The sequence below is a fragment of the Atractosteus spatula genome, chromosome 27 (assembly GCF_055471065.1).
Source record: "Atractosteus spatula isolate fAtrSpa1 chromosome 27, fAtrSpa1.hap1, whole genome shotgun sequence".
NCBI lineage: Eukaryota > Metazoa > Chordata > Actinopteri > Semionotiformes > Lepisosteidae > Atractosteus > Atractosteus spatula.
The window spans coordinates 8,903,939-8,918,352 of record NC_142732.1 but is presented as its reverse complement, the minus strand read 5'-3'; the positions used below and the strand labels follow the sequence as shown (position 1 = coordinate 8,918,352).

At 50.1% G+C, this 14,414-nt stretch overlaps 1 protein-coding gene and 1 non-coding gene across 3 annotated transcripts; both read right to left on the bottom strand.

Moving 5' to 3' along the window:
• Positions 1–505: 505 nt before the first annotated feature.
• On the bottom strand, positions 506–10,844 carry rilp (Rab interacting lysosomal protein). 2 transcript variants are annotated; one of them, XM_088906952.1, is made up of 8 exons: positions 10,136–10,844; positions 8,473–8,596; positions 6,541–6,662; positions 5,612–5,806; positions 4,456–4,625; positions 4,090–4,212; positions 3,007–3,099; positions 506–2,849 (listed from the first exon to the last, which is right to left on the bottom strand). In XM_088906952.1, exons 1-8 carry the CDS (start codon positions 10,469–10,471, stop codon positions 2,702–2,704), a joined length of 1,311 nt encoding a protein of 436 aa, XP_088763078.1. In that variant the 5' UTR covers positions 10,472–10,844; the 3' UTR covers positions 506–2,701. The 2 variants fall into 2 exon arrangements, with proteins under 2 accessions (XP_088763078.1, XP_088763079.1); XM_088906953.1 differs by having other exon boundaries at positions 8,473–8,587; positions 10,136–10,794.
• Positions 10,845–11,552: 708 nt separating this feature from the next.
• On the bottom strand, positions 11,553–11,626 carry trnat-agu (transfer RNA threonine (anticodon AGU)). The gene has a single exon. It is a non-coding gene; the product is annotated as a tRNA-Thr (tRNA).
• Positions 11,627–14,414: the final 2,788 nt, after the last annotated feature.

Here is a 14,414-nt window from a genome sequence, read left to right as displayed (position 1 = left end):
TCACACACATATTGCAGGGCGCATTCAATACGTAATGCTCTTCTGCACAGCAATTCCAGATGGGGAAGGTTAAAAAAAAACTCGCAATCCTAAATCTAAAAATAACAGCCACCCTCCAGGGATTCTTGGGAACACAGAGACCCACCTGAAGTAACTGCTGTCTTATTAAAACCCGCCGAGCAACCCTCACGAAAAACACTTGCTTTTATGGACTTTTATCAGTCCTCTGATCATCTGCACACATATCAGGTGTGAAAAGGTATGCAAGTTTTTTTAAAATAGTTTTGGACAGGTCAAATCTGTGAGGTCCTACAGAGGCATTGAAATGGGTCAGCTTGTCTAAACTAAAAAATCGCACCTGGCACATTGCTTCTTCCACAGATGCTTAGTCTATAATGCAACGGACTAGAGATGGTGCCAGGAAATATTTTATTTTTACCTCATTGTCTTCCCAATCTGGAATACCAATTAGGTATGAAACAAGACACGGTCTTTAGTCATAGTACTGTCAGTTAAAAAATTTATTTGCACACAACAATAAGCATGACTCCTTAATTAATCGAGGATAGTTTAAACATGTAGAAAAATATACTGTAAATACAAAATTGCACAAGGATCGACTATTGTCTCATCTTGGGTTAATAAATCCTTTAAAGCCATTTTTGTCAAAAGGGAGAGGCTATACCTTTCTATATCTTCATAAGACATAGGAACAATTGTTTTTTTAGCTTTAGAAGGTGAGGGGGGACGTTTCTAAATTTTTGACAGTCCGTTCCCTTCAAGATATCTGAGTAGGAGTATGAAAGCTCAGGAAGTTGTAGAGTAAGCAGATTGATTTCCTTTGTGCGATTTCCCACTGTCCTCAAGGGAAGCAAAAGCGACAGAATTAGACAGAGAAACGGGCCATTCGTGTGTGCGTGCACGCGCACGGACGTGTGGGGGTGAGGCCGTTTCTCTCCGAACAGTCCCTCGCGCTGCACCCAGCCCTGCAGTCAGCTCTGACAGCGCCCGAAACAGGAGGACAGGACGACACCTGTAGCAGAAGGGGCTGGTTTTGTCTGGGACATCGATCGTGCTTCAGGAGAGAAGGCGTCGCTGGGCACTGAGATGCCGAAACCCGAGCAGCTTGCGGAGGTAGTGAACGAGGCTCACGAGGGCCACACGATTAAAATAGTCTGTTTCGCATTTCCTGGCCGATAAAAATTGATTGCATCATTCAGTTCAGCAGCTTTAGTTTCTCCGTTACGCGCAGTGACCAGTATGATCATTTTTAAACTCTCCTACATGCATAAACATTCCCCTGCCACCTCTCACTTCCCTGCCTCCTTCTATTCCCAGTTTCTCTCTTTCCAGATCCCATTCCTTCCATCCCTCATTCCCCGTTTTCCTTACAGTCTCTTCTCTGGTCTTCGCTAACGCTCATTCCTGACACACCTCCCTCGCCCACACTGTCCATTCTCTCACCTTTCAGTTCGTGTATAAAAATTATATACATCAAAAATAAAACATCTTCTTTTAGTCTTAAAATATAGGCTTTTCAATACAAGATGCCTCTGAATTAAAACAATAACAAACATGAACTAAGGTACCGTCATTAATACTAATATTTTTTTTTTCAGTGCAGAAAGATCCTTTCTCTGGGCATCTGCACAGCAAATGCAAAACATTACGACAATACATCTGGTTTTAGAAGAAAATAATGCTGTTTCAGCTTAGGTTTTACAAAAGCTAATTTTGCTTTGGTTCGAAAGTGGAAAGCAGAAGTGTACAGGAATAACTGGAGGAAAGGCCCAGCAGAAGCAAAACATCTCATCTTCTGGACTAAAGCTTCAAAGCCCACTGGAGCAAACCGTATGTAAATAAGTTACAGATAAGAAAAAAAACGCCACCTAGTGGCGCAAACTTTACCACCACTTTGACATTGAACATCAAGACGATCAAATTCTTTTGCATGGTTTTTTTCCCCTGCTGCAATTTACTAAAAATACATAAATCAGACTAACTCTCCTGTCTTGCACAAGGGAACGTCTTTGTTGACCTGTAAACAAACCACATCTGGCCAACTGGATTTGCACAAGTGGGGAAAAAAACTTCCGCCTTTCCTTTGTGCGTTGGTGATAAAAATGCAGAGCTCGATGTACAGTACCAGTTATTCCTTTTCAGGATATGCTGTACGCCAAGTGGCACATCCAGTTTAAGGATATTTCCTAGAGGTAACTGGGCGTGTCCAGTTGAATTCTGTCCCACTGTGCTTACAGCAGAAGAGCAGAGGATCCTCACTCACCTGTAGAATCAGGTGTTGTCACCCTTCGGCTGTCCCCAAGTCCAAGACAACAGCATGCAAACAGAGAGACCTCCACGTGCCCCTACAGGCCTGTTCGTTAAGGGCAGTAATGGCGAGATGGGACGCACCACACCCTGTGAACTGGGTGTGTAATTATATCACGCGCAGCAATTCATGTAACATAGCAAAGCCATTTAAAGATGGCTTAATGAGCAACGCCCTGTGAAAGTCTCTGATTTACCCTCAGGAAAGCGCTGTTTATCTGCTGTTTGCAATGTCAAACACGGCTACTATTTCAAACAGTTTTAGGATTAGTGGTGGACTCTTCACGGCTGAAGACAAAAGCTAGAGGCCTGAAGCCGAGATGACATTTTCGAAGCCCTATTTACAATACTGGACGCCCAGGCCGGAGTTCCCTCAGTGCGAGCCGGAATCTCGGGAGGGATCGGGAGGCTCAGGCTCTTCCGAGGACTCCGTCTCCTCCGGGACGAGGATCTCCCACGACGTGCTGGTGCTCTGCTGGGAAGGGCCCTTCGCACTGCTGGACCGCGACAGGAAGCCGAACCTGTGTGGAGGGAAACCGATACAAACCGCAAAGCTGAACCCATCCAGTTGTCACTCTCCCTCTTCCATTCTCTCTGTTCGAAGACAACGCTCAATGGCCTCATTGCCAATTCCAGGAAAAAGCTGCCGGGGTGCGTAGGGAGTAGGTTGGAACTTACACATTCCTGATCCGGGACTCCGGGGCTCCACCGTCGGTGCAGTCTGTCCCAGCACTTCTGCCCCCATACAGCGACTCCCTCCCCTCCTCGTCACTGTGGGAAGAAACCAACAACCCTGCCATCAGACCCAGGGCTACCAGGGACAACCCAAAACGCGCTTTCTACCAGGTCTGTCAGAACGCTGCCTTTTCACGATTAAGCACAGGTTATCTTTCCAGGTCTGGGTGGGAACTCCCCTCCAAATCCTGAGTTATCTACAGAGACGTAGCTCTAGACCCCAGTGATGGTATATAACCCCATCCACCCAACAGCGCTTTAAGCATGTTATCACCTCATAGTCTGATCTCAGAAGCTAACAACGCCTGGATCTGTTCAGCTGGGCCGGGAGACGTTTAAAGAAAACGAAAAGGTTGAAATCGATGTTGGTGGTGCTGTTCCTTCTACAGCGCAATTTCCTAACCAGTGTGGCGACAGAGGACACTGCTGTAAGAGATACCGAGATGATAAACCCAAAGTCCTGACAGTTCAGTCATTAAACATGTAATGGAGCTGTAAGAACTGGAGTGTGAACCTCTGCTTTGGGTTCGAACAATCTGGCCTCCCTAAACGTCTCCCTTAACTTCACCAGTGAAGTGATTTCAGCGGAGATACAGGAACACGAAAGCTGCCACCTAAAACCCAGGTGAGGCTGCGTTTCAGTGGAGGATGAAGCGATTCACTCTGGCATCCTTTGAGATATAACGCACTATATACATGAGAGCAATTATGAATATATTGTCTTCTGGGAAAACTGGCCGAGGTGCCAGTGTCTCTCCGCCCCGTGGACAGGCGCCCCGTCCAGGGTGAAGCCTGGATTGCACCCTTGCTTGACGGGATAGGCTCCCCCTCGACCCTGAACTGGAAGAAGGGGTTTTAAAATGGATAATTGGATGGGAGTGGAACCTCAAACACAAGAGCTGCAAACAGTTTGAGGTTGTAAGAACTCCGTCTCCGCGGTGTGATCTGAGCTCAATAATATTATTAATTATTATTATTAGATACCATCCCAGGAAGAACCACCTTCCAGTTCCCAATCCTTCTTACCTGCTGCAGTCTTCCTCGGGGATTCCCAGCATCTTGGCCTTGATGACTTTCCTTTGTTTCTTAATGGCCGATTTCACCGCATCCAACAGGAACCCTGGGCACCGCTCCTCGTTCAGGATCTCCCTGCAATCACACAGCGCAGACGGCTCAACTCAGCTTTCCCAGCAGGCCAGCCCACCATCTGCTCGGTGGAAAAGCACACACATGCTTAGCGTGTGATCTAATGTTAGACCACAGAGTGACAACCCAAGCCAGGCAGGGGGGCAGCACCGTACTGCAAATGCCCTCTCCAATCCGCAGGGGTCGCGAGATGCGCCGCCTCTGTATCACAAGCAGTCCTGCTGCTGTCCCTGGGGCCGAACTCACCTCTGGTAGTATGTCAGCTCTTCCTGAACCAGGAAGAGGTTGGCCTTGAGCTCATTCCTCTCGAACAGCATTTCCCTCACTTCCTGTTTGGTGAAGAATGGGCGGTTGGGGTCCTTCAGGTCGATGATCATCTTATCGGTGAGGTCAATCTGCGTCTGCGCAGTGCCTGGCTGTTGGGGGCAGACAGACATTGGCGTTTTGCCAGTGTAGAGAATACTCCCCTCATTTGAGTTTTTGCACACATCTCTGACCCGTTTTCCGCTTGTGTACCTGGTCACATTTCACGAGAGAGTCTGGAGGCTTCAGTATCACAACGCAAAGTAAAAGGCTGTCCTAGCATGCGACAGTGATCAGCACTGATACCTCATGCTAGGTCAATCAAAGCAGCCTTCACAGCCTCCAGTAATGTTAAAAGACTTCAATATTACCTTTTTACTTTTATAAAGCTCCTTTCAGGGAATTCTATATCAAAGTTCTTATTCTGTATGGTAAATATGATTCCCAATTTGAAGAATTCCAGTAGGCGAATCTTTAAAATGGCTTTAGTGGCTCTAACAGATATCAGAATCTGTATTTATCAAATAAATATGAATTTGAAGCAGAATGGCTGTTGCTTCACATGTAAGTCCACAACGCATGCGCTGGTAGCCAGGGTGTGGATGGGGATGTCCAGAGTGTGTCCAGTGGGTGGAAATTCCCAGCGGCAAGTGTAAGAGTGCTCCAATTTATGACCCATGATAAACCTGAGTACTGTACAGACGAGAACTCTGGGAGAACAGGCAAAGTGAAACCTGGTTCCCAGCATGCAAAACATGTAAGGTAATTGCCCTGAGTAGCTCAGTGACTCACATAAGCAAATAAAACACACTGCATTCTGACCTCGACAATAAGGATCACAGTGTGTAAACTGCTGCAGCTCACGCCAGTGAAGTACAATATTAACTTGCTTTCAGAGACAACAGCACACGAACGCAAGATGGGAGAATTATATTGTCCGAAACTAAGCTCCCTATCTTCAAAGACATTGTGAGTGTTTATCTGAGAGCCTGACTCACTCTGGTTCAGAAATCAGAGAGAAATGTGCAGGTTGTCACCCCGCCATGGCTGTGAGACACTCTCACACACTCTCTCTCCCACACGAAGGCAGGCAGGTTACCGAGCTCTCCCCGGCGCTCCGGGCCGTCTCCTCCAGCTGGGCTCGGAGGCGCTCGATCTCCTTCTGCTTCTCGTGCAGGTCGGTCTCCAGGTCGGTCCTCCTCTCCATGGCGCTCTTCAGCTGGGCCTGGGCCATGCTCTGCTTGTGCCGCAGCTCCCCGTTCATCTTCATGAAGCGCTCCAGCTGCTCCTGCAGCTGCAAGGCAGGGTGCAGGGGGACGCCGGTCAACCCCAGTCACAGCGACCCGAGGACTGAACCGCAGCCGGGCGCCTGCAGGGCTTTGTCTTCCCAGCTACTCTCTTTTCCATCAGCAGGTTTTCTACACCTCTGCTAGCACTACATTACAGAGGTCAGACTGACCAGACTGGGTGAAACAAACGTGTATACAGAACCTAATGTCCTGGCCCTACAAAGACGTAAGATTGTTCCTTTAATCACATCCATAAGAAAGCTCACAGCTGCAAAGAGCCCCTGCTTGGGTAGGGGGACAATGTTCTTGTTTTGTAAGCTGTTATATCACTCCACATATCCTTATATCCCCCACAGCTGTGCCCGATTTGTGAATTAGGCATACATGGGACTTCAGGCAGGAGTTTTATATGTTATATGACACAGAGCGAAACTGTTTTGTTTTTCACTAGCTAAAAAACCCCACACAGGGGAGTTTCCTGGAAGGAATTCAGACTTTGCTCAGACTTGTCTTCTCGTCTTCCACCCCTTCCCTCTTCCCTCTTCCCGAGGTGTGGCGATGCAAGTTTCCGTTTGTGACCTGCGGCTGAGATCAGCATGGATCAGCCAGGAACGGCTCCTCTCCGGCTCGGCGCTGCCCCGGGCCTAGCAAGCCACCGAGAGACCTGAGCCTAGAGCGCCGCGCCTCTGCGGAGGCCCCATGCTCTGGACAGCCAGGACACAACGGGCGGCACACTTACCGCCTCCACCTCCTTGGATACGCTGGAGATCTCCTGCGCTTTGGCCCGGATCTCATCCCTCTGCCTGTCCACCACCTCCTTCAGCCTCAGCATCACCTCGCGCTCCTCCCGCTGGGCTCGGTCTGGAAGGCACAGTGCAGTGCGGGTCAGAACACCCAGCTAACTGCCCCCTGGACACCTGAACACCCTGCTCCCCATCCCCTGAACACCTGAACACCCTGCTCCCCGTCCCCTGGACACCTGAACACCCTGCTCCCCGTCCCCTGAACACCCAGCTCCCCGTCCCCTGAACACCCAGCTCCCCGTCCCCTGGACACCTGAACACCCTGCTCCCCGTCCCCTGAACACCTGAACACCCTGCTCCCCCCTGCCCTGGTCACCTGAACACCCAGTTCCCCTCCCCCTGAGCACTGGGCTCCCAGCCCTCCTGAACACCCTGCTCCCCGTCCCCTGAACACCCAGCTCCCCGTCCCCTGAACACCTGAACACCCAGCTCCCCTCCCCCTGAGCACTGGGCTCCCAGCCCCCCTGAACACCTGAACTCCCAGCTCCCTGCCCCCTGAGCACTGGGCTCCCAGCCCCCCTGAGCACCTGGCTCCCCACCCCCCTGGCCACTCCCCGTCTATCTGACTGAAGTTACGAGAGCCTATCCCACAACCTGAAGCACAGCCAACACTGCGGCACTTCGTGAAACTCAGCGTGGGGATCTCAGAGCCGGCAGTCTCGCACATCTGCACACACTCCTCACGTTAACCCAGTCCAAGTCCAGTGGTGGGGCTGGATTAGTGAAAACCAGGTGTGCTTGTGTCTATGTCTATGTCTATGTCTATGCAGACGGTTGGAGAAAACCCATTTCCCCAGCAGACAGAGCACAGGGGAGGCCAGTGACACGCTGCTGCTGCACAGAGTTAGAGCCCGGGGCTCGATTCCAGACCTGGGGTGCTGTCTGCGTGGAGTTTGCATGTTCTCACCATGTGTGCATGGGTTTCCTCCCACAGTCCAAAGACATACTGATAGGTGAACTAGCCCTGCTGTGAGCACATGTCCGTCTGCCCTGTGTCTTGCCAGTACTGGATGAAACTGTTAGAAGATACATAGCTGGGTAGACAGGCTCTGTCAGCTTCTGTCACCTCCACGTGTTGCCGGAGCGGTCATGAATACGGGAACTCGGGGCCGTAAGGAGAAATGGAACCAAAACATTATCAGACGGCTTCCCCTTCATCAAGTACCAGCCCAGGCCCAGCTCTACAAGTCCGACGTTGCTGCGCGTGACCGATTTCCTCCGCCTCATTCACGCGAGTTCCTCTCCAGTGAAATACTGGCTGGTTTTTCTTTCCTCTGAGGACTGAACGTGGAAAATGGCTTGGTGTTCTGTCTGCCAGCACACGAGCAAGCAGCAGCTGAGGCAACCCAACAGGCACAAACGCGGGTTCTGGAGTAAAACCGATAGTGAAACAAACCTATAATTGCATTTAGCCCTGACGTCAATACCAGTCGGGTTGCAACGCCTCACACGAGTTGCTCTCATTTTGTAGATTAACTGCCGCAGGCAAGAGGACAAGCAGCTTTCAGATTTGTTCCACGGTGAACTATTCGGGGTCACTCCAAATTAATTTGCTCATTCTGTTGATTTCTGTTTTTTGCAGCAACTGGAAAGTGGCATATTGTGGGAAATGCATATACAGTACAAGCATTGGTAGGCTTCAATTTTTACAACATTAATAACTTTTTGCCCCCAAATTATCAAACTCATCCCACTTTTTGCTGGACGTGCGACAGTGTTCCTGGAGTTAATTTACAGAGGTGCAGGAGAGTGCAGATCCACATTGAATTACTCAAGATAACGACGGAGACCTCTCCAGTATCGGCAGCAGGCTGGGCCTCCTCCCCCCTGCCCTTTCCGAAAGCCGCAGGAGCTGGAAACACACTCACCTTCCTGGGAGAGGCTACTTCTCAGCTGGGTCAGCAGCTGCTGGTTGTCCTCGCGGAGCTGGGAGACCTGGGCCTGCAGCTCCTCTGCCTTGCTGCGCCACTTCTGTTCCTTCAGCTGCAGCTCCTGCGCAGACAGGCGCAGCTATCACCTCACCTGCCTCACTCACACACACAGCTCCTGCGCAGACAGGCGCAGCTGTCACCTCACCTGCCTCACTCACACACACAGCTCCTGCGCAGACAGGCGCAGCTGTCATCTCACCTGCCTCACTCACACAGCTCCTGCGCAGACAGGCGCAGCTGTCACCTCACCTGCCTCACTCACACACACAGCTCCTGCGCAGACAGGCGCAGCTGTCACCTCACCTGCCTCACTCACACACACAGCTCCTGCGCAGACAGGCGCAGCTGTCACCTCACCTGCCTCACTCACACAGCTCCTGCGCAGACAGCATAGCTGTCACCTCACCTGCCTCACTCACACACACAGCTCCTGCGCAGACAGGCGCAGCTGTCACCTCACCTGCCTCACTCACACAGCTCCTGCGCAGACAGGCGCAGCCGTCACCTCACCTGCCTCACTCACACACACAGCTCCTGCGCAGACAGGCGCAGCCGTCACCTCACCTGCCTCACTCACACACACAGCTCCTGCGCAGACAGGCGCAGCTGTCACCTCACCTGCCTCACTCACACAGCTCCTGCGCAGACAGGCGCAGCTGTTTGTTTTACATAACAGTCACCACACCTGCCTTACTTACACCCCCCTCCACTGCCAGACACACACACAGGCACACTCCTCCACTGCCAGACACACACAGCTCCTACACACAGGCACACCCCTTCACTGCCAGACACACACAGCTCCAACACACACTAAAGGTACTGACACAGTGGGCTCAGTGAGGGTCACACAGGCCCGGGGACAGACCTGTGCAGCGCAGTCCACCTGAACCATCTTGGAAACGAACCCTGGGGGGAATGTCTGTCGAGGGTCGCGCTCGGAGATACACCTCCGCCCCGGGCAGGGCAGCCCACACCGGACGCGTCCATCTCCAGCCTTGCCCACTGTTGTCAAACACACGCGACGTGCTGACGTCGCACCCAACCACAGGTATGCCTCTTCCTCCCTGTGTGTCGGGGTGTAACACACCGAACCCTCTCACCTGCGCACCTGTGCAGGTGGGCAAAGCGCGGACAGCAAACCGCCTGTGACCGGGGGGCTGCCCAGCGCCTCACTGGACCCGCTCTCTCCGCGACACGGGCGGCCTCGGCGCCACCTTCTCCCTCAGAATCATGCTGCCAGAATATGCAGCCCGACCGGCTTGCTGGCATCGCCTGGAGCGTAACTCCCTCAGGGCTTGCTTATAGGACACGGCTCAACCTTCTTCTACAGAAAAGAGCATCTAGACGGAAAGAGATGCTCTGCAGGGATATATTATTAATATTATTATTCGCTCTGCATCCCGCTCTTAACTATACCTAGCTGTGTTAAGTTGAAAGGTGCACTTTTCCCTCTCAACACGGTCCCACGGGCGAAGCCGGGTTTTCAGACTTGTTGCTCCACGCCGCGCGCCGTGGAGAGCGCTGGTGACGGACGGGTCGCGCAGGTTCGGGTCGGCGGCCCGGGGGCGGGGGGGGGGTCGGGGGCGCTTCGCCTTACCTTGATCTCCCCCCGGCTGTCGGGGTCGCGCTGCTTCCGCTGGACCTGCAGCGTCTCCACGGCGCGCAGCAGCTCCTCCTCGGGGCAGCTGTTGAGCCGGTTCCGCGCCGCGAAGCGCTCCAGCAGCTCCAGGACCTTGACGATCTTCGGCACCAGCCCCCCGGCGCTCTCGCTGCCGAACGCGTCGATCAGCCTCTCCACCTCGGAGCCGATCAGCTTGGCGATGTCGTACACGTCGTCCACGGTCAGCGCCGTGTAGGGCTTCTCCAGGCAGGCGGCCGGCCGGCCGGCGCTCAGGGGCCTCGGCGGCGGGTAGCCCTCGCAGGCGACGGACATGGCCGGAGCAGAATGACCGCGCCGCGGGTCTTCACTTCTTACTTAAGAGCGACACAGAAACCGGCGATATCCAGCTGCCCCAGCGCCTTGCTCGTCGGCAGTCAAGCGTCAGTCATGTCTTCCATCCGAAACGCAGCTCAAGAGTTCTTAATTTTGGTTTCGAAACAAAAGCGTTTCACGCCTTCCTTGGCGGATCCGGGCATTTAATCGCCCCCCTCCTCCTCCACTCCTAAAACGCGGAGGCCGTCACGGTAAAACGGCCAGGCTGGAGTACCGTCGCTACAGGAATATCATACCTGCTGCTCCGCGTACTCTCTCTCGGCAGCGACTCAGCGCGCGCGCGCGTCACGTGCACTCCGGGGAGGCTCGAGGCGCCGCCGCGCGGGGGTCGCCGGATTTATGGGGCTCGTGGTCTTCTCGCACCCAGAACACCCTCCCCTCCTTTCGGACCAATGAGGGACGGCGACGCTTTGGCTCGGGGAGAAATAAAACAGGGGAGAGTTTAAACAACAAGAACTCGTTTAAAAACAAAAGTAAAAGCTTGCTCGCTCAAGCGTGAAGTATTTGTACCAACAAGCCTAGGCTTAAAAAAAAACAGGTTTACTTATGAGTACTTTTTTTTTTAACAGAATAGGCTTTTTACGATTTTTATTTGAGGTATTGGCCACATTAGGTGATCTTTAAGGCTTAGGAAAGTCCGGCAGACATCTGTTTAGCTGGGGAAGTTCGAAGGTGTTTTGTTTTCCTTTACGCTTGCTGTGAGAAAGTCCCAGTTAGAAGCGAAACTCAGTGGTACTGCTACAACACGTTGTAAATGCGCGCAGTAAAATATCGAAATCCACAACAGTCCCAGATCAGCGCCATACACCCATGACTAAAGTATTTAGTATAAATTAAATGTACTCATCGCGCTCGCTCTGTACCGGGGATTATAATATACAGAGAGCACTGTTTAAGGAGAAGACGCTCACGAAAAACTAGAAAGTAGTCGGTTGAGCTACATTGCTTTGCTTTTAAAACTTTAAAGTATTTATCAACAGGCCATATAATGAAGCATTTGTTATTTTTTATGAAATGTAAAAGGCACCGCTGGGATTCGAACCCAGGATCTCCTGTTTACTAGACAGGCGCTTTAACCAACTAAGCCACGGCGCCGGACGGGAAACCAGGGCGGCCAAAGTCAGTATGTTTCCCGATTAGACAACATTTACGAAACGTTTTACATAAACTGGGCGGTTTAGTGCAGTTGACGTTGTGGGGTTTATTTATAGACGTTGCAACCGCATCCTTCGGCGGCTCTCGGACTCGGTGAAACGCCACGGCTTTGCAGAATTAAACTCACTGCTGACGCGCCGCTCGGCTACTTCCGGTCGCACATGACTTAGATTTCGACGAACACGCGCCGGAGGCATTTGCGCGTATGAACTGGGCAAAGGAAAAAAAAGGATTTCGACCATTGCAATAACCAAGATGTACTGATGTCGTATATTTATTCCCCCCCCACACACACACATATATAACCCGAAACGAAGTTTACTCGGCAAATTTATCCTACCGCTTTATATTATAAACAAGGCAACTCGAGGCGACGAGCTGCCAGAAAAGCATTACAAAACATCATGTAATAACATCAGCAAAGCAACATTTGAAAAATTACTTCCTATTTCCTGCAGCACAGATGTCATTATCTCCTCCATTTACAGCTCTCAAACTACAGAACAAGGAGTACCAGTGGTACGCTGGTCTAACCTGGAGCTTTTACGTGGGTGTTGCGAATATATTAGCGTTAGGTCTAATAAGAACACCCAGCAATAGACGTATATACGTATCAAAAACCAGTCTGATCTCCACAGTCTCTTAATTTAAGCATTTAAAGCATCTGTAAAAACTAGTTTCACAGGTTTTTTTTTAAGTCTCAAAATTAAATTCCTACGCTACTCTTAATGCCGTCTCAACACTAGGTCTGACTTCAACACAGAACCGTATCTAAAAGGAGAAGAATAAAGGACGTTACTATATAAATCTGCTCATCTGTGCTGGAATGACATTTCAGCTTTCGGGGAATAACGTTGTGGTAAAGAGGACTCTGTACAGTAAACCAGGGAAGCTGAAGACTCAGACAATGTTTGGGCCTGGTCTTACAGTCTAGCAGTCGAGCAAGAGGAGTGTAACAAAGCTCAAGTCCAGAGTTAAAGTACTATTAAATGATCCATCTTCAGTGTTGTTTTAGACCGCCCTTGAAATGACTTTTGAGGGCCCGCCTTCAGAAGAGTTTATTACACCCGTCGGATGCCAGAAACCTAAAATAGGCACCTTGCCCAACATTCATGCCAAGATCAAACTGGGCCTCGCACTCTTAAAACGCAACTGTATGACAGAAGTTTTACACAACTGTACAGTTTTAACCCTTGTTTAGCCCACACCCCAGCAGTAACCTCAATGTTCTCTCAACACAACCTTTAATAATTTAAGACCAAAATTCACTTACAGTCTATAAAACAGAAATACCTTCCAGACAATCCAGATTTAGTCTGTTCTTTGTCAAACTGACTTTTGAGCTCCTGGACAATGACGCAGGAAGAATTGGCAGTACTGAAATCCGGTGCAGTTAAGGGTTCATTTGGACCTGGGGAACCTGTAGGCTTTTGTGCAGGTTATTGTTACTCTACGATACTCTATCAAGGTGAAATCAGTGGACCGACCCCCCATATGGAGAACCATAATCAAGCAGGTCTTTTCAATCACCCTTAAATGATCAATCCATGCAGTATCGGTGAATTTAATAAGTTAATTAGTTCAATTAAGTCAGGGATTTCTAACTGTAGTCCTTGAGTTATATAGGGTGTCCGTTGGTATTTTCATTCATCCTTTCACTAACCACGTCCTCCAATTCAGGGTCAAACAAGCCACCAATCCATTGCAGAGCTGGCATACACCAGCCAGTTTACCCAGAAACCAGTTAACCTGCCAGCATGTCTCCGGACTGTGGGAGGAAATCGGAGCACCCAAAAGAAACCCACACAAGCACAGGGAGAACTTATAAACTCCACACAGACGCCACCCAAGGTCTAGAATTGGACCCAGAACCCAGGACACTGTGAGGCTTTTAAGAAATGCTGACCACTGCACCATCATACCTTGGTGTTTTCGGATGATCTCTAATCTACGTAATGGAACACACTGACTTTGAGTGGCCAAAGCAAAATGGCTCTAAGTGTTTAGAGATCAATGATTTCGGTGGTGTCCCACCTAACTGGCTGGACAACCCTGGAGTAAATAATTGATTTATACCAATATAGTCAAGGAAATATTATGTCCAATATATCAATCATCGGTAAATATCAGTATTTTGTTTTACATTTCAACACGATCTTTGCACTAATACATGCTGAAATTGGTAGTTTAATGGAAAATCCAAGATAATGCTATTTTGAGTCATGCAACAGCCTCCCAGAGGCTGAGAATAGCTCTTGGAATCCTGCAGTATCACTTGATTTTTAATAACCATTATCACTTGGGCAGAAACAGCCCTTGTTTGCCTGAGAATGAAGTATAATAAGTGCGCAAGATTCTCCACTCCAATTAATGACAAGACAAAAATTGAGGGAGGGGATTAACTACCAACATAATTGAAGTCTATTGCAGCTTCTGCACGTCTCCTTTCTCTAAGGTGCTAATTGGATCATATGAAGTGTCTTACCCTCCGGCCTCGATCACTCAGAGCTTACACACGCACTTCAAACAGAGCTGCTGTAGTTTTGATCAGTTAATGTCCGATGCAGTAGCAGCAAATAAAGGAAAAGAACATTTTATAGAACCCACCTGGGTCTGCTTTCTGATCATTTGTCCTGGTGAGGGTCACAGTTCTCAGCTTTTACTCATTTAAAAAAAACATTTAGCACTGTTAAGCAGAAACCAATCTTTATATAGTTAAAAATCCTGG

What these genes read in the sequence shown, in the direction of transcription:
- rilp (XM_088906952.1), bottom strand. Translation starts at nt 10,471, where the DNA reads ATGTCCGTCGCCTGCGAGGGCTACCCGCCGCCGAGGCCCCTGAGCGCC. An exon ending in GAGCTGACATACTACCAGAG is followed by an intron (nt 4,213 to 4,455) that starts GTGAGTTCGGCC and finishes GTGTGATTGCAG; the next exon opens with GGAGATCCTGAACGAGGAGC. An exon ending in GAGTCCCGGATCAGGAATGT is followed by an intron (nt 2,850 to 3,006) that starts GTAAGTTCCAAC and finishes CCCTCCACACAG; the next exon opens with GTTCGGCTTCCTGTCGCGGT.